This window comes from Gordionus sp. m RMFG-2023, chromosome 2 (genome assembly GCF_954871325.1).
Source record: "Gordionus sp. m RMFG-2023 chromosome 2, tfGorSpeb1-WG-v2, whole genome shotgun sequence".
Lineage (NCBI taxonomy): Eukaryota > Metazoa > Nematomorpha > Gordioida > Chordodea > Parachordodidae > Gordionus > Gordionus sp. m RMFG-2023.
Window position 1 is genome coordinate 44,845,094 of NC_088776.1, and position 23,628 is coordinate 44,868,721.

Sequence of the window (23,628 nt, forward strand, 5' to 3'; positions counted from 1 at the left end):
ATCCATGTTTTGGGGAGAAAGTGAAGGGATGACAATGGAGGATCGTGTAGAGGTGGTGAGAGAAGGTCAAATGTGGATGAATAGGGAAATGGGAGGATGTTCAACAGTGACAAAGGAAATAGTTGGACCGCGGATGCGAGGTATAGAAAATGGAGAATTACAAGGAGTTGCAAGAACAAGGAAGAGAAATAAATAGACCAGAGGATTCAATGGGAGAGTTGGAAATTGTAGAAAAAAGGAGTAGAAAAATTAGCTCAATGAGGAAATTTTTGATGAAGATTTGGGTTGTTTGTGGGACTATGAAGTGTATATACGGATGAAGGAGGGATGCGTACCAATATTGTGCTGTGCGTAGAGTACCTTTTAATGGAGGCATGAAGTAGAAAGAGTTGGATCGATGGGTAAAGGAGGGCATCGTGAGTCCGGTGGAGTACAGCGAATGGGCGACGCCTTTGGTACCCGAAAAGAAGGCCAATGGGAAGTTGAGGTTGTGTGCGGATTTACGGGTAACGTTGAATCTATGTGTGGTGGAGGTGAAGTATCCGTTACCCAGGATAGATGAGATAATGGCCAGTTTGAAGGGGAGCAGATATTTTTCGAACGCGTATTTGCAATTACGGGTGAAAAGGAGAGGTAGAGGTTGTTGACTATAACAGGTTGCCGTTTGGATTGAGTGTATCGGCGCCTATATTTCAACGGATGATGTCGGCAGTTTTTCAGGGATTAGAGGGTGTTTTTTAATATATGGATGATGTATTAATAACGGGGGTTACGCCAGAGCAGCACAATAGAAGATTGGGAGAAGTATTTCAGAGGATCCGGGAAAAGGGATTACGGGCGAGTAGGGAGAAAAGTGTCTTAGGAGTAGTGGAGGTTGTATATTTGGGGCATCGGATTAATGGAGTAGAGGTTAGATCACTAGATAAAAATATGATTGGAATTGGAAGTATGATAAGGCCGAAATGCAAGGCGGAGGTACAATCTTTTGTGGGAATGGTAAATTATTACCATCGATTTGTCAAGGATTTTGCAGAAATAGCAGCGCCGTTGTATAAATTGCTGAAGACAGGAGTAAGATTTGAGTGGGGAGATGAGCAGGATGCTGCGTTTGAAGGTTTGAAGAAGAGAATTGGAGAGGAGCCCATTTTGGTATTTTCAACAATGAGTTGGAGGTGATTCTGGCGGTGGATGCGTCCAGTAAAGGAGTAGGAGGGGCGTTATTACATGAGATTGATGGAATAGAGAGGCCCGTATTATTTTCTCCAGAGTATTCCGGGATGCGGAAACGAGATATTCCGTAATCGAACAGGAGGCTTTGGCAGTGGTTTTTGGGCTGACCAAGTGCCGAGAATATTTGATTGGGCGGAGGTTTGTTGTTTATACGGATCACATACCTTTGATATATTTGTTCAAGAAGGATAACAAAAATTTGATGATGTTTCCACGGTTGCAGAGTTGGCTGTTGTTGGTAGGAAGTTTCAATTTAACGTTGAAATATTGAAGAGCACGAAAAACTAATTGCCAGACAAAATGTCAAGATGTGGGGCCAGAGAGGAGGTTGAAGACAAAAGTGGGACAATGCGGAGAAAAAAATGGAGATGGCTATGGTGAGGGCGATGTCAAGAATTTTAAAGAGTCCGGTGAACTGGGAGGAAATTCGGGCAGCAACAATGAAAGACCGGGATCTGTGTCGGGTAAAGGAGTGTCTAATGGGGCGTAAGCCATGGCGGGAGGGAGATAAAAGATACAAGAATGTGGCAAAAATTGACTGTTTTGGATGATTGTTTAGTACGAGGAAATAGAGCGATTGTTCCCAGAAAGCTAAGAGAGGCTGTGATGGCAATGTTGCATGCAGGGCATCAGGGAGTTGAAAGGATAAAACAGTGAGGTCGTGAATATGTGTGGTGGGCGGGAATGAATGAGGAAATAGAAAAGCTAGCTAAACAATGTCTAGTTTGTAATACATGGGCCAGTATGACATCGAGGGATAAGAAAAGTACATGGCCGAAAGCGTCGGGGCCTTGGGAAAGAATTCACATAGATTTCTTTGAGTTTGATAGGAAAGAATATTTCCTGGTAGTAGATGCATACTCCAAGTGGGTAGAGTTTGAGGTTGTAGGTGGATTAATGACGAAAATTGTGGTAAAAAAATTGAAAATTTTGTGGGCGAAGTTCGGGGTGGCAAAAGTCATCGTGTCCGATGGAGGTCTGACATTTAGCAGTAAAGGGTTTGGAAAATTTTGTGTGGAAAGTGGGGCGAAACATGTGCTAGCGCCAGCGTCATCATGACAGGATTTCCACTGGATGCAAACCCCCTTCAAAAACCTTTACCTACCCCCCTTAAAAAATTAGTCCCGCCTTCGGCGGCGGTGTCACCAGCGTCTACATGACATAATTTTCACTGGATGCAAACCGCCTTCAAAAACCTTTGCCTATCCCCCTAAAAAATTCCCGCCAACTTCGGCGGCGGTGTCTCTTTATCATTATTTTCACCTATTTATTTATTGATACTCTTTTCAAAGAATTTATAAAGGATAACTTAAATTAATCTATCTCTACTACCAACTATCGATATTTTGTGAAAAAATTTATTTTTTAGATAATAAATTCAAATAAAACCTCAATTATTTACAATTAATTAATTATTATGGCATTATGACCTTGCTGAAATATCTAAACCATTTAAATTACATTTAAAAGGTTAGTTTATTTGGAAAACAATGTGTAGGATTGTTTGCAATATATAGATTGTCGATGAATTGTATTATAATAATACTATAATAAAAGTATTAATTTTTACAGCAATAAATTTTGTCCTATTTCATCTCAAAATTTAATAGATAACCCCCCCCCCAATAATTTATCCTACCCCCATTAAAGCAGCTTACCCCCTACCTCCTCAAAAAAAATAGGATGCAAACTGTTCCTACCCCTCCCGCTCATGTAGACGCTGGCTAGCGCCACCTTATCATCCGAGCTTAAATGGGCAGGCGGAGAGAAGAGTGGGAATCGTGAAAAGTTGGTTGAGGAAGGCCAAATTTGGAGATGGTGAGATATGGATTTCGGTGGCATATTATAACAATAGCCGGAAGGGGGCGGAATTATCGCCATCAGAAAAGTTTTTAGGGCGACGAACGTGGATCGGATTGGAAGCGTTGAGACCTCGGAATGAGAAGGAAGGTGAGAAAACGGAACAGTAAAGTGGGAGGAAGTTTGAGGTAGGTCATACCGTATGGGCCAGATTGTATGAAAGTGAAAAAAAAATGAGAATCAGGAGTGGTGGTCGGAAAGATGGGTAGAATGTTGTACCGTATAAAGTTCTCGGAGGGAAAAGTGGTGGTCAGACATGCTGATCAGTTAAGAAGGGGAATGGAAACAGGGCAGTAGCGGTATATTTTTATGTCAAGTAGGTACAAATATGAGGTAAAAAAAAAAATTTTTTTGTATAATGTGTTTTGGGAAAAAATGGCTTGAGGGGTTTGCGGGCCGGTTGAGAAAAATGGCTCTATATGAGTTGTGCCGGTTGAGAAAAATTTGTCAATATGGGTCGAGAAGAATAGCTCAATATGAGTTGGGGGCCGGTTGAGGAAAATTTGTCAATATGTAGTAGGGAGTGCGGTTACGGTCCAGAAATAGAGGACGGAGTTAAAAGGGGCAGTGAATAATTTTTATGTTTTTTTTCAAGGTCATTGAGAAATCAGCGGACTTGGCTCCCGAAGGAAAAAATTTGGTAACAATTTTTTTTATAAAATTATAGTATATTATTTTTTATTGTATAATATTATATTAAATCAAATGGTAGAGAAATAAATTGGCAACATTTTTTTTATATAATAAATAAATTGTATATTATAATCAAATTGTAAGGAAAAATTGGTAACATTTTCCTCATAATTATTTAACTGCATATGAATATATTCCTACTTAAATTATATTGTAATCTTGTAGGAAGAATATGATGTTTAAGAGTATATCTTATCTCGAGAGTCTTAGCTTAATTAGCGAACTCGATTCTTAATTTGCCAAACTAGTGTATTCTTATAGTAAAAATTATCTATTTTATTTTATTAAGTGAATATTATTTATATTTTATTGCAGACTTCATGTTTGTAGAAACATTATGAAATTAAGAACTAAATAAAACAAAAATTTTTTTTTAAAATAAATAAAGTATATATCCAAACATGTATGTTGAAATAATTTGGGGTTGTAAATGTAGATGGGAAGGTGAGTAAACCGTTAGGGATTTATAGTTTTTTTTTCGTTTGACAATATAGTTTTTTTTTAAATTAGTAATGAGAAAATATTTATAGTAGTAATAGGTAAGTTTAAGGGGTATATAGGTTATTTTTGTAGTTTTGGTCAATTTTGGTAAGTATGTAAAAAAATAATAATAATAAGATATATAAAATGGTTTAAAGTAATCTTAATTAATGTATAAATGGAAGATTTACTTTTCAATTTGGGTTGTAAAATTTAGAATGAGAATAAAAACGGGATCAGATTGCATTTTTGTGTTTGTTTAAAGGGAAAATATAAATTGGATCAGTTTTTATTTTGAAAATATAAATTTGTGTTAAAGTTGTTCTGGTAAAGAAAATTTGTTTTTAAATGTGATTTATGTTTAACGAAAGGGAGCAAGAGTAAGGTTAAGAGAATGTTAGTAATATTAAGAAGGTTTAATAAATAGAACGAGAAATTGATTTATTTGTAAAGGATGGGGTTGATGAAGGGAATAGAAAAAGTTTGTTTTGAAGTAAAATTCATTAAGTTTTGTGTTGAATTAAAAATCAGTTTGGTTTTGAATTAAGATTATAAATAGTATTCACTGATATATTGAAGTTATTCTTGAGAGATTCAAATAAAATGCCTATAGATAATCGGTAAGTATGAATTATTTTAGATTTTATATTTTTTTAGTAAAGGGTTAAGAAGTCTATTATTTTTTTTTCTCCGTAGTTTTTGGAATTAAAGAAATGAAATTTGAGGTAATATTTTTTTTTTGGTAAAGGGTTAAGAAGTCTGTTATATTTTTTTCCCGTAATTTCCTGGAATTGAGGAAATGAAATTGAGGTAAGGTTTAATTAATGTTTTTTTTAAAGTTAAATATGGTATAGGGTAGTAGGGGTAATAAAATTTATATGTGATTGTCGTGTCATTTACATAGACTTAGGGTCGCATAAGCTTCGGACGACTATATTTAGTAACGATATGGAGTCTTTGGGGAGTAAGTGGAGAATGATGTCCAAAGATCAGGATCCAGGAACTTCTCGGGCCGGGAGTGCAGAATCCCGACTAATGACACAGACGAGGTGGAGGTAAACAAAGGACCCTGTTTTCGATGCGGAGTGGAAGGACATATGCGGAAGGACTGCCCACGGGGAAATCTGTCAAGAAGGAGGGAAATGTATGGAGAGTTGGGAAGGCCACAGCCCCGAACAATGGCACCGCAAGGAGGGCCAGATGTATTGAGAGTAAACCCGCCCCGGCCGATGATGCCATCAAGGCCGATGCCGCCGCCACGGCCTGTGCCGAGGAGATCGGGGACCTTCAAATTGCCCTCCACGTCACAGCAGAGGCAAAACCGGTGGTGTGGGAAGCACCCGAAAGGCAGGCAATAATGGAGGAGGAATTTCTGGAGGTCGGGGTGAGCACGGGGGAGTTACACGAGTTATTTGGAGACTAACAGACCCTTACGCCCTCTCTAATAAGGAACTTTGGAGTGGGGAAGGATGTAGGTATTATAATATTATTTTTGTTGTTTATTTTTTTTTCGTGAAATTATTGTATATTTTTATTTGCGCGGATTAATATTATAACATACGCGGAATAATTTGTTTCAAAAAAGAGAAGACTCATGGTGAGTAGAGGATATATTTTTTTTGTTGGAAAATATAATTTGTAATTTATATATATTTAAATTTTTGAATAATTTTTAATTTTTTTTAAATTATAATTTTAATTTTTATAATAATGTTAAAAAACATAATTTTTGTTTAAGAAAAAAATAAATAGACTAATTAAATTTTCGGTGTCAGTTTATTTAAAGAAGAATAAAAGTAAAATAAATTAATTCCTGAAAAGGACAGTTCAATTCGTTAGGAAGGTCATTAAGATACGGCACAGCGTCAAATATATATTAATCTAATCTAATAATTAAAATAGTATTCATTAAATAAAAATTTAGATAGTCTTATTAATTTTTAAATATTAAAATTACTATATATTTCTCAATAGAACTATAAAAGAAATTGTTCAGGGAGCAATTAAAAAAAATTATTTTTACAAGGGGATATTAAGGAGTCATTAAAAAAAAAATTTTGCTTCAGGAGGCTATTCAAATTTTTCAGGGGGCTCTAGCCCCTGCGCCCCCCCCCCTGCGACGTTACTGATACGGGCTTCATCTACAATATTTATCAGAAATCACATAATGATTTATGCTGTTGATATCTGTTAGGTTACTCTACACATTATTATATTAATAATAAATATATATATGATCATACTTAATTGACGAATATAACACATAATATATAAATACTAGTAGATAGTCCGTCAAAAATGACAGGGAATGAGAATTTTCTTCTGATATTTATGCTAGATGTTACCTGTTATTTGAAAATTATATCCATTTTTATTCTTTTTACCCCCTCCCCCCTTCAGGCCAGGTTCAATCTATTAAACTAAATACTATGGTTTGAGTAAGAATAAATTTAAAGCTTTTACTTGATAATACCAATATGTTAAATTTACTGATCATTGATACATAATATTTAATATTAAAAAAAATTCCCAGGTAAAGTACAAAGCCATAATAATTTTGAAAATTCATCCAAACTGAACAAAAGATCATAATAATTTTGGTAGTTGAGAACTGAAATAAAACATTTAAATGATCATAATGAATTTAAAAATACAATAAAAATCAGATTTTCATGGGCCTTGGTTTTTTGATCAGGCCGAGCCCTGGCCTGCAAAATAACTTGTTTTTGGCCAATGTCTAACGCATAGTTAATAATAAAAAAATTTTCAAACGTTCAAGCCCAGCCCAATATAATTTATAAAAATTTTCCAAGCCCAGTCCAACTCATAATAATTTTATAAAAATTTTTCTCAAGCCTGGCCAACCCATAGTAAATTTTAAAATTTTTCCAAAACCTGGAGATAGATAAATCTCCAGCTTACCCCTACTACTTCAGACCAAGGCCAACCCATTTAGACTAAGAGTGAATACTATTTTTTTGAATAAAAATAATATTTAAATTAGCTTTTACCTGAGGGTCATATAAATATTCTGTGTTAAATATTTCACGCCTAATATTAAAAAAATTCCCAAGCCATGTCCATTCACTTGGGAAAATTTTCTCAAACCTGCCAAAGATCATAATAATTTTGGTAGTTTAGAACTGAAATAAAATATATAAAAAGTCACAATGCATTTAAAAATACAATAAGAATATGAAAGTTGCATGGGCCATGGTTTTTGATTAGGCTTGGTCATGTCTTCAAAAGAAATTTTCAGGCAAATTTCTAGCCCATATTTAAAATTAAAAATTTGAAAAATGTTTAGCAAGCTACGTCCAAGTCCAAATTAATTGTGAAAAATATTTCCCAAGCCCAGGAAAACTCAGAATAATTAATTTTTTCCTTGGATCCTGAAAAATATAAGAGGTTTATAAGAATTGAATCTGTCTAATTTATGTATATATTAATTGGAAAAATTTTTCAAAATTATCATCAAATGAAGGGGAAATATCTGATTTACCTATATGAAATTCATGAATACAAATTAAAGTACCATACTGAAAATATGTTCATCCTAATTATTTTAACCACCACCTTTCCAAATGATTTATTATTTAGTTACAAATTATAAAATTAAATTTAAGAAATTGATATTAAATTACAGAAAAAATTAAAGATATTTTAAGTTATCAAATAATAGGAGGTTAACTACAATCATAGTCAAATTATATATAAGTAAAACAAAATTATACATTTCATCAAAAATGTTATAATAAGTTATGAATAACATACATTCTACAATTATGAAGTTATGAGAAAATATACAACACTATATTATAATAGATTGAATTATTTAATGGTAATTGAAGTATTAGTAAGTGGACAATTTTTACAAAATTATTTAATTCTTTATTTTATTCTTCAAAATATTAGCTAATTATCTCTGCAATTTCTCTTGGAATATCTGTCAATTTTCTCTTAAACCATATGATAAATATATTACAATAACTCAGATCGTAACATTAAAAGGTGCTGGAAAATAAGGATCTACTATATGTCAAACAATATATATGGTTAAAAGAAAATATTGATGCTATTACTAAATATTTTGAATCAATTTTAAAATTGACAGACAAATGTAAAATATTAAAAGGCAAAAATATAAAATAGTTTTTTATTTTAGGAATCTAAAAATTGACATCTCGGAACAGTATTATTTTATATATGTATATAAAATTAACTGCATCATACCTAAATGAAATTACTATCCCTATGTCTAATGATTCTGTACATTATGTTACTATTATTTGTTATTTATTATTCAATAATAGCTAGATCAAAATAATGCCAACAAAGAAAATGAAAACCCTATAGCTATTAATAAAAATATTCCTATTCCTACTCTTAAAAGATATTATCATTTCTATTATAATTTTATTATATAACTCAAATATAATAATTTATATATATTTTATGGAAAAATTATCTTTCAAAATAAAAGATATTATTAGTTTTCCAACTGTTTATTAAATATTGATACAATTATTTTACAATATATATTTATTTATTAGGTATATAAATAAAATTTAAATATACCATTATCAAATAATAAGTTCATATAAAGTTTAATAACTGAAAGGTAATATATAATAATAAATACAATTAAATATTTACATATCTTTTAATAAATAACTAATAATTGAATCATATCAAAAAATTTTGAATATTTTAATTTTTTTAAAACTTAAATGTGTTCAAAATGTTGTTATTAATTTGTGAAAATTAAGGATTTTTTTAAAACATTTTGGACGCTGCTTAAAATAAAATTTTAGTTAATTATTATTCAATAAATTTTTTGGATTTAAAGAAAAGTTATTTGGAGAATAGAATAATATTTCATAAAATTATAAAAATAAAATTTGGTATCTATTCTATCTCCAGTTTTGGAATAATAATAAAAATGATTATTTTAAAAAGGAACTATTAAATATAAAACACATGAATTTCATATAAAACCTACAGTTATCATAAAAATTATTTAAATGCTTTTAAGTACTTCATAAAATACTCTTTTAACTTCTCCCTTAACAATCAATCTTAATTGCTATGTATACCTAATAAATTAAGACCCTTGCCAATAATCTTCTAAATAGCTAATGGATACCACCACAGAGTTTTTGTGACACAATCAGGTTGACCTCATATTTGATTTTCTATGATAGGAGGTCTTTGTTTAAAAGAGTATTTATGAAGATCTTAAAAGCATTTAAATAATTTTTTATGATAAGTGTAGGTTTTATATGAAATTCATGTGTATATTTAATAGTTCCTTTCTAAAATAATCATTTTTATTATTATTCCAAAACTGGAGATAGAATAGATACCAAATTTTATTTTTATTATTAAAGAAATATTATTATATTCTCCAAATAGCATTTCTTTAAATCCAAAAAATTAATTGAATAATATTTAACTAAAATTTTATTTTAAGCTGCATCCAAAATGTTTTATAAAATCCTTAAAATTTTCACAAAATTAATAACAACACTTTGGACAAATTTAAGTTTTAAAAAAATTAAAATATTCAAAATTTTTATCAAAGTATACTTTAAAAATAGTTTTGATAACAAATTTGTTTTACCCCTAACGTTTCCTGTAGGTTAACTATATAAACTATAACAAAAACCTTATGAGGTGAAGATAGTAAAATGTGTTATAAAATTGAATGAATGTTAAGGTTGTTACATGTACTATTGGACCGATTACCCTATAATCATTTTTATTGGACAAATTTTTTTTAAAAGAACACTATTGGCTAAATTTGATTGAGGTTTTTTGAGGATTATTATAGTAGATAATATTTCAACATATTACTACTTTGCTACTTTACTACAATTTTCACCTTAGATTAACTTTTATTATTACTTTATATCGTTTAAAAATTTAAATTAACAACTTTTATATAGGGAACAAATTGATATATTTAAGTAGTTGTAAAAATAGTACAGTTTTATAATATTCAAGTAATAAATAATAAAATAAACAAATTAAATAAAAACATATTAAAACGTATTAGAAATCCTTTAAAATTAACAAACATAATAGCCAGTAGAGACTTTATATATATATTTATTAGGATAAATATCTCCCTCGACAAATATTGCAGATAGAAATCCTGAAATCTCTATTTCCTAACCTCATAGAATTTTCAAACCTCTGTTTATCGTTCTTTTCAAATTTTTAGAATTTCCCTTTTAAATTAGATACTCAAATACAGATACAACTCAAGAAAATTTCCAATATTATTTAGATTTCTATAAAACTATAATCACATGACATGTCAGATTAAAAAAATTAAATATTATATTAACCCGCGTCCATCAAACCTGTAATTGATACTTTCCTTTAATCCTCCTTTTACCTTTTTTATTTAAAATATATTTCATAAATTTAACACATCTCCATCAAAGCACTCCGTGACTTAATCTATTATCTAAATTGGTATCTGTCGCGTTTCAATTGAAGTATTATGGAACATAATAACAAAACTGATATACCATATTTTGAGGAATCAAACATATTTTTAACTGATTTTTTAAATAGGATTATAATCGAACAAGAAGCACATGCAAAAATTTTTCAAATCTTGCAAAAATGCATTGAACGTTTAATTTTCTTTTCCACAAAATTATGTAATTTGTGCACCCAACAATTTTATAAAGACTGGGAAGATGTAAAAGTGGATTTTTCTAAAGCCAATTATTTATATCTAAACAGTATTACTACCAGCTCAAATTTAAAATCACACCTATTTAAACAATCTCATTCCAATTTTAATGTATTATTTAAATATTTTAGTAATCTTTTTAAGATTTTTATTTTACCATTCAAATATTTTAAAATTATTAATTTGTTTTTAAATATTTTAAAGCTTGATGCAAATAATGTGGACCTTGCTACTAACCTTATCTCACCTTTGAAACACTCTAAACAAATATTAAATTCTTCAAGTCAAAATGATATGGGAAACTATGAAAGACCCTCAGTTTTAAAATATAATAATAGTTATTCCCAACATAATTTAAATTTGTCAAATGAATATGAAGATCATAATAATGATATTTTAGACATTAACCATCCAAAAGCCATAATCAATACAGTCATTTCTACTATTAAAACAGATGAAGCTTTAGGTCTCCAATCAAAACAAGTAAATCTTAAACTTTAATCTTACTAAATAAAGTTTATTTATTTTATACATATTGTGCTGCTATCAAATTATAAAAGTAATTTTCATTTATTTTACTGTTATATATCATTTAATTCTTATCAACTTTTTGTAATTTATTTATATATATATAATGCTCCTTTTTATAAATCTTTATAGTATGAAGAAATGGAAATATTAAATGAAGAGAATGAGATTGACAAAGCCATTACTAATCATCAAAATTTACAAATTGATAAGTCTATTTGCATAGATGATAAAAAGATGGACAGTGCTATTAATGTTTCTGACGACAAAGTCTTATATGTATGGCATTTTAATGATCAAGATATAGTTAAGAATGATGTTTTGCAAATTAACAAAAACACAATTAAAAATAGTGAAAATTTCCTTTTAGACGGGGTCGATAATAACACAAATACCATTGAACAAAATTTGTTTAGAAAGTCAGATTTTGAAAATTCCAGATTGTCAATAATTGGAAAACATAAAAGAAAAGATGAAAAATGTGAAGCTAATGACTATATCAAAGCATTCAACACAATGGATAGTTCCAATAATTGCCACACTCACATTTACTCTGATAATTCTGGAGAATCAATTCAAATTAGCAAAGATGAACATCTTCATACAAATGTAAAGCCATGATATACAAAATATATGTTGTTAAGGATTGGGAGTATAGTTGGGTAATAACTAAATGTTGGTTAATTTGGCTTAACCTACAGGCCCATGCTGGAGAAGGCATTTTAATTCATTTCTTTCATAAAAAAACTCCAAGGCCAAAGTGATAGTTTTTAGCCAAACTAGATTAGAAGATTTTTAGCCAGCTAAAAATATCATAATTACCCAACTATAATGGGGATGAAGATTAAATATTAGTACAAAACTGATACCGATCTTATATTTAGATTGATTTTATTTAACATCTAGCTTTGAACCAATGTCATAAAAAAAATTAACATTTTATATTCAAATAAATCAACTAAACTTCACAAATGATTAATTAAATTTTCCAAAAGTTATAGGTAGTATTGTTAAGTGGCTTGATTTAATCGATTTTTTAAAATAGCCATCTAATGGCAAAAACTTAAGGCTTAGGCTATATTATTTTAGCTAAAATCTTGGTTATACACTAATTTATGGGCAATGTTTATGGTAGAATATGACTGCTTAAATAGTTTTAAATACGTTTCTTGTTACAGATAATATAACAAAAAAAAAATAGTATAACATTTCTTTATCTACTCTTTCTTTTATAATTATTTGATTTTTTTAAAGCATTACAAATAAATTGAATTTTGCCTCCTTTTGTTAATTTATGATCATTATTTAGGTGTAAATAAAAAATATTATATAAATGAATTATATATATTACAATCAAAAATAACAAGAAACACTGATAATATGAGATTGAATAAGGTTTTTTGAAAATATTAGCCTGAGCCAATATTTTTTTTAAACAATGCTAAATATTGTTCTACATTCTATTTTTTTAAATTATACATGTTAACACTACATTTTAATCTTATCTACAAAATTTATATACTTTTTAAAACTTAGAAATTTTATTATTTGTATAATTTTATAATTTTTGTAACATATCAAAATTTAATACAATTAAATTTAAAATTCATTACTAAAATTTCATTAAAATATCTAATACAATTATATATTTTTTTTATTATTCATTGAGTTTTTATTAAAAAACAAATTTAAAACAAAAGTCATATAAAAAAAAATTAATGATTATAATAATAGAGTGCATATGTATAAAAATTTTAAACAAACAACTGGATAAATTAAATTAAAAAAACAATTGAGATCGGTTAACCTGCTTTGCTATATGAAACTATGAATATCAATGCAATTACTTTGATGAATAACAATTTTAAGATCTTGTTTTAAATAGAAGGTTTCATTATGATCACCCCTTATTTGGCTTTAAATTTGAGCAATTCCTCACCAAAATCACCAAGAGTATCGGTGACAAGTGGAATAAAATTAAGTTAGCAATGTCTGAATATATGTATATTTTTAAAATTTCTGCCGAATTAAGTGCTGAGGGATTTCTGTTGAAACACACTGAAAAATCGATTGCTAGGTATTCGGTTGATACCATTGGCCAATGTCGTAAAATTGCTTGGTTGGGTCGAATTAACATGATTTTGGTTGGGTTTTTGGTCGAAAAAATGAACCAAAAATAAAGCAACCAAATTGGCCAACCTGATCGACCCCAGCACAGACCCGAGCACTGCATTGACCCGATTTATTTTATATAAATAAAAACATGATATTATTTAATATTTTTATTTATTTAATATTGAAATGAAATTTTAATTATTTTTTATTATATTATGAAAATGGTTTGATGTTTTTTAATAAAAAAATGTAATTATAATATCATTTTAACAATAAATTTGTGATTTTCATGCCCAAAATTTTAAGCAATTGTTAATTTGATAAGAATTTTGTATTTTGTAAATAAATCTTTTTTGAGAAATTCTTTTGTGAATTTTAATATAAATAAACAATCTAGATGAATGAAATATTTTATAGTTTTTTTTTATCATTTTTCTGAAATTATTTTTTAAGTATATTAAAAGAAGTTGTAATTTCTAAATAATTTATTAAGCATGCTTAAATAAAATTTCAGGGAAGATATGCCTTCTAGATAAGTGACAATTGCATAATCGTTATTTTTAAAGTTTTTTGAATTTTTTTTGTCGCAAATTTAAAATAATTAATATTGAAAACAAATTTAAATAAAACTTCAGTCAATATGTACCCTGGATAAGTGACAATTGTCATAATCGTTAATTTTAAAGTTTTTTGAGAGTACCGACCAGATGATAGACCCTAGCACTAACTTATATTATTTTATTGTGACTGAATGTGAATATTTTGCTCAATTGTATTTTGCATAGAGGACGAAAATTTCAATATTAGCATAGAAATATTCATATTTAATATTAGATTCCTTTTTCAAAAATTGTTCCTTTCATCGACCCGAGCATGAACCGGATCACTTACTCCAAGCAAACCTATTATATTAGTTTATTGTAAATATTTTGCGCAATCATATTTTTATATATAGAGGACGAATATTTCAATATTAACATGAAAAATAATCATATTTATTTAATATCATATACCTTTTTTAAAAAAAATGTTCTCTTATAATCTATAAATTAAAAATTAGAGACCGAGTAATTCCATTCCTTATCAATTGATATCAAATTAGAAATAATTATCTTCTAAGACCGGGAAAAATTTATTATAGAAATTTATTGATTTTTAGATATGTATAATTCATATATCATCAAATGAGGGTATTATATCTTTTTTAATAATTTTTTGGATCTCTAAAAATATAAAAATTGTTATAAATTTTGAAAAATTCGAAAAAAATAAAATTCATAAATATTTCTTGAATAAATTGTTTATAGTGGCTTAATTCACCCCCCCCCCCCATTAATTTTCAAATAATTATAATAAAGTCATTAATCATTACATTACTAACGTTTTGAATTTTTTTTTTATATTTTCTATATAAATAAATAACTAAAAAGTAATAATTAAACCCCCCCCCCCTCCAAACTGAACCCAAAAAAATCGTTTGTTTTTATATAAAAAAATATAGATGACGAAAACTTTTATTGTAAGAAAAAAAAATACTTACTTATCTTATACCTTAAAATGGAATATTTTAGAAATTAAGTAAATAAAAAGATAGACGATAAATATAATTCTTGAAAGACATCCTTTTTTTAGAACTTTGTTAAAATTTTTGAATCGATGGATATTAATAAAAATAAGTGTAAAGTTACTTTTGAAACATAACTAGTTACATTGATAAAAATATAACTAGTTGCAGTTACTAGTTACATTTATAAAAATATAACTAGTTATAGTAATGTAACTAGTTATTAGTTACAGTTATATTATGAGTTACTTTCTGGTTCTTATAAATTTTAAAATGGTCTATTAATTCTAAAAATATATTTTAGGTTATTTAAGAAATAATGATTTTTTCACTCACATTTGTCAAATATTTATTTTAAACTTATTGCAAATATATATATTTTAATGTTAATTTAAATAGAACTGTATAATATTGGAGTTTTTTTGTCAAGAAAATTGTGATAATAAGAATATTAGGGGAAGGGTATTAGATAACCTATTTTTTATTTAATTATATATCCATGCATCCTATTGTATAATTTAAAAAACATTTTAGACCATAGAATTTACCATTTTTTTGGAAAGAAGACCATGACTTCCCCACTGAGCCCATTGCAATTTAAGAAACGCTCAATATTATAACTGAATTTTTTTTTTATAAATTGAAAATAGGTATCCAATAAAGTATAAACCCCACAAAAGTTTTGAAGATGGTTAAGTAACTATACTCTACCTAAGGGAGCTCTGCAAATTCAATTTTTTTTGGCCTGAGCCCATTGCAATTTATTAAAACGCGATCTCAGTTATACCTATTTGCAGGCACCACTAACAACCTCCTTTTAGTCTGAAAATATTTTATTTTATTTAAATAAGCTGTTTCAACCAAGCAAATTAACAACAATAAATATATGATTATTTTTCTGTTAATATTTCGTTCTCTATGCATAAAAATATGATTGGGCAAAATATTCACTCACAATAATTTAATATTGTTTGGTGTAGGTGCTCTGGTCCATGCTCGGATCAATGAAAGGAACCATTCTCAAAAAAGGAATCAAATAAATAATAAATATGAATTTTTCTGTTAATATTGAAATATTCGTTCTTTAAGCTTAAAAATATAATTTAGCGAAATATTAACATTCAGTTATTCACAATAAAATAATATAAGTTAATTATCTGGTCGGTGCTCGGGACGATGAAAAGAACCATTTTAAAAAAAGGAATAAAATATTAAATATGAATATTTATATGTTAATATTGAAATATTCGTCTTCTATGCACAAAAATATAATTGAGCAAAATATTAATATTCAGTTCACGAATATAACTCTGGTTGGTGCTCGGGAAATATCGGTATATCCCTAAAAAAAAGAAATAATTCTTTTGTTAAAAAAAATGTCGTGGTTTGTTAAGTGATTATAATTAGTCTCTATATTTTGTTTATTTGTAATTTAATGACCCCTATCTATAAATAAAAATGAATATCAAAACTCAAAACATATTGTTTAACTGTCAACTACTGAACCAACTCATCTAATCGGTTTAAGTCAGCCAATTTTTATAATATTAGAGATCCAAAAAATTATTAAAAAAGATATAATACCCTCATTTGATGATATATGAATTATACATATCTAAAAATCGATAAATTCCTTTAATAAATTTTTCCCGGTCTTATAAGATAATTATTTCTAATTCGGTATCAATAATTAATGATTGAATTACTCGGTCTCTAATTTTTAATTTATAGATTATAAGAGAACATTTTTTTAAAAAAGGTATATAATATTAAATAAATATGATTATTTTTCATGTTAATATTGAAATATTCGTTCTCTATATATAAAAATATGATTGTTCAAAATATTTACAATAAACTAATATAATAGGTTTGTTTGGAGTAAGTGATCCGGTTCATGCTCGGGTCGATGAAAAGAACAATTTTTGAAAAAGGAATCTAATATTAAATATGAATATTTCTATCCTAATATTGAAATATTCCTCCTCTATGCAAAATACAATTCAGCAAAATATTCACATTCAGTCACAATAAAATAATATAATCTGGTTCTCGGGTTTATTATCTGGTCGGTACTCTCAAAAAACTTTAAAATTAATGATTATGACAATTGTCACTTATCCAGAATACATTTTGACTGAAGTTTTATTTATATTTGTTTTCAATATTAATTATTTTAAATTTGCAACAAAAAAAATTCAAACTTTAAAAATAACGATTATGACAATTGTCACTTATCTAGAAGGTACATCTTCCCTGAAATTTTTTTAAGTATGCTTTCAAATTATTTAGAAATAACAACTTCTTTTAATATACTCAAAAAAAATTTTTTTAGAAAAATGATAAAAAAAACTATAAAATATTTCATTCATCTAAAAGATTGTTTATTTAATTAAAATTCAAAAAAGAATTTCTCAAAAAAGATTTATTTACAAAATTTAAAATTCTTTTCAAATTAACAATTGCTTAAAATTTTGGGCGTGAAAATCACAAATTTATTGTTAAAATGATATTATTATAATTACATTTTTTATTAAAAAACATCAAACCATTCATAATATAATAAAAAATAATTAAAATTTCATTTCAATATTATATAATATAATGTTTTTATTTATTTAAAATAAATCGGGTCGATTCTGTGCTCGGGTCTGTGTGGGGTCGGTGCTCGGGTCGATGGATTTGGTCGACAAGGTCGACCAATTTGGTTTCTTTGGTTTTGATTCATTTTTTCGTCCAAAAACCAGGGTCGTGGTCGTGTAAAACCAACCAATTTACCACACTACCATCGGCTCTTCTGTTGTTGCTTGAACCTAAGTGATTAGGCTCTAGAGTTGCGGGATGTCCTCTTCAGAGCTTTAGAGACTAAATTATTATGGCAGCCTTTGGAATGTCTATAATGCAAAGGATGGTGTCCTTTAGAATTGGGTGGTAAAACAATTAATACATTTAGAAGGAAGCGATATATTACAGCCAAGTCGAAAAATAGCTATACGAAGTTCTTCCATTAATGAAAAGAGACCGAGATTTTTGCTTGGGATAGCTGACAGCCATTCGTAGCCTGGCTCGGAATTCAGAATAACTTGGCTGATTCTAATGAATCACTTGATAAGATATAATCAACAGAATGAGACACCAGGGGGATATCCCATGCTTTCTGAAGAGTGGATGTTGGTCCACTAACGTCAGGTTGACTATTGCTCACCCATATCTGAATAGCGCTTTAGGTCAAGATCAAGACTAGTAGAAATTACACTTGAAATACTTAATTTTGAGGAGATAAAAGGAGCTAGTGATAGGAAAGATGGGGGGGGCGGAAATAAATCTCGCCATTTTTACATGGAAGATAGGCCTGGAGTCACGATTTGTCTGAAAATTTTATATTGACCATACCCTCTTGCATTGTGCTTATATGCAACTCATGTTTGAATAGGATCTTTTTAATGAAAGATTGGGGCTGATTAGGTAATTTTAAAGAGAGAATATATAAATTTACTGAAAATTTTAAAATGTTTTAGATGATATTATTCAAGCATTTCCTATTATAAATATATAGAATATATATTTTGTTATACATTTTTATATTTTAAATTTGAAAAATAAATATTAAACCCTTCACTACAAAGGTGGGGTAAATACGACCCCATGACTTATATCATCTTTGTAATACAAAACCGATTTTGACCAGATTTTTAGTAGTTTAACATTTTATAAAATTTCATGATTGATTTGATAGTTTTTGAGATATTTGCAATTTGTTGAGCTTGGGCTAAAATATATCCCACAACTTACGTTATTTTTTTATTACTAATTATGATTGTATATGGCAGGTTAATATATAAATTGAAAAAAAATATTTATTATATTTTTTGATTGATATATATGACTTTAAATTTGAAAATTTTATATTATTTTTTTACTCATATAAATTGAACATATGATTTATAATTTAATTATTCAAGTTAATAAGCCTTCAAAATATGGCTTAGAATTTATGCCCTTGTTGATTCAAGAACTTTTTACACTTTAAAAATAGAATTATATGCTGTCAATTAGCCTGAAGGACCTTGTAAATTGAGCAATAAGTCATTTGATGTGGTTAAAAGGCTAATTCAACCCATTTCTGACTAATAGGAATGTTATCACAGATAACTAACTTCAGCTATCTAAACATTTTTTAAATTCTCATTCATTAACTATAGTAGGAACCTTGAGAAAAAATAAAATAACTCCATTAATGAGTAATAGATATGAAAATCCTTGTGTTAATAGATTGCTAAGGGATAATATTGGGAATATGCTCAATATAGAGGAACACATTTCTACCAAACAAAAAGGAAGATGTTTCTCTAATCCAAGAGCTAAGGACATAAAAACCCCGTATTTGCACAAATTGTTCAGAGTTTATATGCAAAGATCATTGCATGTAATGTTGTGAATGTTTTTAAAAAAATAAGCATTAATCTTTGATATCAATTATTATTTTTTAATATGTGTTGTTTTATTATAAAATCTATATTTATTGCTATATAATATTGAATCAATAATATATATATATATATTCAAATTTGCTTCCTTTAATTTTTTTTGGACATATAATATGATTAAGAAAGGTTCTAAATTTTTTTTTATTTTTGAGCAACTTAGTAAAAATAATCTAGAAATTTTGGTATTTATTATCTCTAATATTTTTTCAATAATTGTTTAAAATTAAGTCTTAAATTTTATTATTTATTGAGATATAGTTATTTAAAATTTGTGGTAAAATAGACCCCACCGATGTAACTACGGAGTCTTTCCCACCTTTATAGTGAAGAATTAAATAAAGAGTCTTAAGTATTTAATTTTATGCTCAGATAATATGTAATTAGAAGAAAAGCCTTTAAGATATAGTGATCATTGAGAAATAGTGTTTAAACGAACGCGTTAAAAATGAACGCATTCGTGAACGAAGTTCGTTTTTTTGAAAAAAAATGATGAACGGCGTTCCTTTTATTTTTGACGAACTTTGGACGTGAACGCGTTCCTTTTTTATGACGAACGCGTTCGAATTTAACGTTAGTTCAATTTAAAATACTTTTTATTTATATGAAAAATTTAATATTAGTCTTAATCTTTTAAATTTATATTTTTTATTCTGCTGTATTTCCTTTTTCACATTTCAATTTTTAACACGCCATTATTATCGTTTATTTGAATATTATTGTTTATATTTTAATTTAATTGATTAGTATAAGCATGGATATTATTATTTCATTATCATCATCTGATTCTGAAAATCCAAAATCAGATGAATTAATATTACCATGGCCAAATATGATAAATGTTTTACAGTAACATCCTATATTGAAGGAACTAATTCAATGCTTACCAGATGTAAAATGTGCCCAAAAAGTATTAGATCAGTGTCAAAATCTTCAGATTCCAATTTAAAACGGCATTTGATTGTGATATTAATATTTTATTTTATTTGATATAATTAAGTAAAATCATTAAATTAAAAAAAAATGTATGGGCTATTTGACCCCAACAATAACGATAGTTATTTAAAAATTTGTTGCCTCAAATATGGTCAACCATTGATGGACGCAGTATTAAATGGGATTAATGAAAGGTAATTAAACCTATCACTCTCAAATTAATTGCATATATTTTATTTTTTTAAAGATTTGAACATATATATATATATATGAAGGTCAATATATTCTTTCTGCATTATACATCCAGTATACAAGCTTCAATGGCCATGGATAAAACTTCCACAAAACGAACCTATAAAAATAAACATATAGCGTTATTGAAAAAAATGCAATTAAAACCCTAAAAATGATAATGCAAGAACTGTTAATTTCGAGATATTTGTCGAGGAAGTAGAGAATGGATTGGAGGAGGATAACTTATCTCAATTTTTTGAAACAAAGAATAAAACAATGAATGTTTTTAATAAATTCCCCACGTTAAAAGAGTTGTTTATTAAGTATATACTGTAATCCCCTCATCTGCCCATGTAGAGCGCATTTTTAGTATAACTAATGCAGTATTAACTGCCAAGCGTTCCTGTCTATCAGATGAAAATTTTGAAAAATAATAAGAAATTTTTTTTATTCGTTATATTATATTGTATTTATAATTATATTATCAAAATAAAACTATATTATTTTTTAACACGGCTAATATATTATGTTAAAATATACAAGACATTTATTTATATTAGATTAAATTAAATATTTTTTTATCTAAACAGCACGGATATTAAGGTGTAAATATTATTTTGATGATAATTATACAATTATTTTTATATGCCTATACTGTGGAATATTTCGATGTTAGTTTGCTACCCTTAATTAGTTTTACTTAAAAAAATAGCATGGGTATTATTTTATATAAATTAATAAATATTAAACAATGTTGTAATCGAGATAATTTGTAAATTAAATTTTTACTGGCCTTCAAAATGGATTTCTCTTGCGTAAAATGGCTCAAATCTAAGAAAAAGATATTATAATGATTTGTTTAAAAAAGAGTCATTGAAGGGATAGTAAAAAACTTATTTTAAATAAAATAATGTGAGATCCCTCAAAATTAAATTTTATGACTTGCCAGAATCTAAGGCACCCTAAACAACTATCCACTTGAGCATTTATCTGCTATTACCAAATGCCATACAACATTTATTTAAAGGGATGTGATATTTTAATATGGGATTGGCCTAATAATTTACTTTTTTTAACCGAGCGATTGTTATATTTAATTTCACCTATCCTATATATGGCGGATAAAATATTCAAATAATATTTTTTTACTCCTAAAAAATTTTAATAATGATTTTCTTCAATAAATTTACCTGCAAAGAAAAATATATTTAAAAAATATATTAAAGGGTTACCTGAGACTTAAATTTCTTTAAAATGTTTTTAATAATATTTTATTTTGTGTAATATATTTAATATTTTATGATGATCATAATACAATAAAATTTCATTAGGTTAATTAATATTTTAAATCACTTTCTACTGATAAAATAGAAGGGTTCTGGTAAAAAATGTGAAATATTTATATTAGTGGTATAGGATCGATTAATATTAACCTTAATATCATAAAAATTGGATGGGCTTCAAAAAAAAGATCAATCTCAAACTTTTCACTTTTACTCTTATAATTGGTTACAATAAATTTGTAATGATTAGGCTTATAAATTAACGATTTCGTTTATTATCCATTTATATTTATTTTACAAATAAATAATTTAAGCCAAATTCCGCTGGGTCATTATCTGTCGATACTGATGACATTATCATAGAAAAGGAGATAGGGATAGGTGATCAAGATATAACTAGAGAAAATATTTGGGCATCAAGCCAGGCTCAAAAAGGTGGGAATTTTTCCGAACACGATTATCGTCCCAATGTTTTAAACCTTTATAAAAACGTCGAAAACTTAAAATCTAGCATAAGTTCGCTATTGCCCCCCGAAATCCAAGAACAAAAAAGGCCAAAAAAACGGAAAAGTAGCCTCCCTATCAAATTCTCGCAAACGTAAAACAACTGTTTTTCTTAAATGATCAATCTACCTTAAGGGTGACCCCCCTCCACCTCTTTACATTCAAATATAATTTTAAATAATTATTTTTTAGGTAATAAAATAGGGTTTGTTATAATAGATAGAATTTAGAAACGACGATTTGTATATAATTAAAGTTTCTAATAACTAATTTATTTTCCCATCGTATCTTATAATTATTAAATATGATCTCAAGGAGCCTGATTTTTATTACTAATGTGGAGAAATGCAATAATTTTTTTGTGAAGTTATGTGGTCTGACTCATATTAGAGTATTAATTATTTGACATTTTTATTTGTTCCACTTACACGAATTGCATTTTCGCCTATTTACTTATAAATAAATGTGGCGTATTTAAATCTTATTATGGTGTATTGTAGTATAATATGTATATGGAAAATTCATATTTATTATTTAGTCCTAAAGTATGACTTCTTGTATTATCGATATATATTTTTTGATTTATAAAACTTATGAACTATATTATGTTGAAATTTTTTAAAAATATAATTACTAATATTTGTAAAACACTCAAGACAAGTTTTTGGTCTAAAAATAAATCAAATCCGCGACCAATAGGACATAGGTTTATATGCCTCGTTTTGATTTTTAATAATATAACAGATTCTGTAAAAAAAATTATTTTTTATACCCAAAATAACAAATGTATAAAATTTTTAACTAGTAAAAATAAAAGATATATGTTAGTCAACCAAATTAATCGACTAATAAGGTCACTCTAGTTTTTGATCGGGTTACTCGAGACTTTTAGACGTAGTTGGAAAAACCCGAATAATTAAAACGCCAACGAATATTCTATAAAATATAGTTTACTGTCACAAGCAAACTCATGTTATCTAACATTTTTAATCAAGTTTATTCAATTTT

The 23,628-nt window shown here is 27.6% G+C and overlaps 1 protein-coding gene across 1 annotated transcript; it reads left to right on the forward strand.

The window, feature by feature from the left end:
* The first annotated feature begins 10,657 nt into the window (after positions 1–10,657).
* On the forward strand, positions 10,658–23,582 carry LOC135925398 (uncharacterized). The gene is made up of 4 exons (XM_065460693.1): positions 10,658–11,083; positions 11,177–11,455; positions 11,633–12,109; positions 22,431–23,582. Exons 1-4 carry the CDS (start codon positions 10,775–10,777, stop codon positions 22,716–22,718), a joined length of 1,353 nt encoding a protein of 450 aa, XP_065316765.1. The 5' UTR covers positions 10,658–10,774; the 3' UTR covers positions 22,719–23,582.
* Positions 23,583–23,628: the final 46 nt, after the last annotated feature.

Bases quoted from the DNA above. Each gene is read 5' to 3' on its own strand.
- LOC135925398 (XM_065460693.1), top strand. From the start codon at position 10,775: ATGGAACATAATAACAAAACTGATATACCATATTTTGAGGAATCAAAC. The intron at 11,084-11,176 runs GTATTATTTAAA...AATATTTTAAAG, and splicing joins AATCTCATTCCAATTTTAAT to CTTGATGCAAATAATGTGGA. The intron at 11,456-11,632 runs GTAAATCTTAAA...AAATCTTTATAG, and splicing joins TAGGTCTCCAATCAAAACAA to TATGAAGAAATGGAAATATT.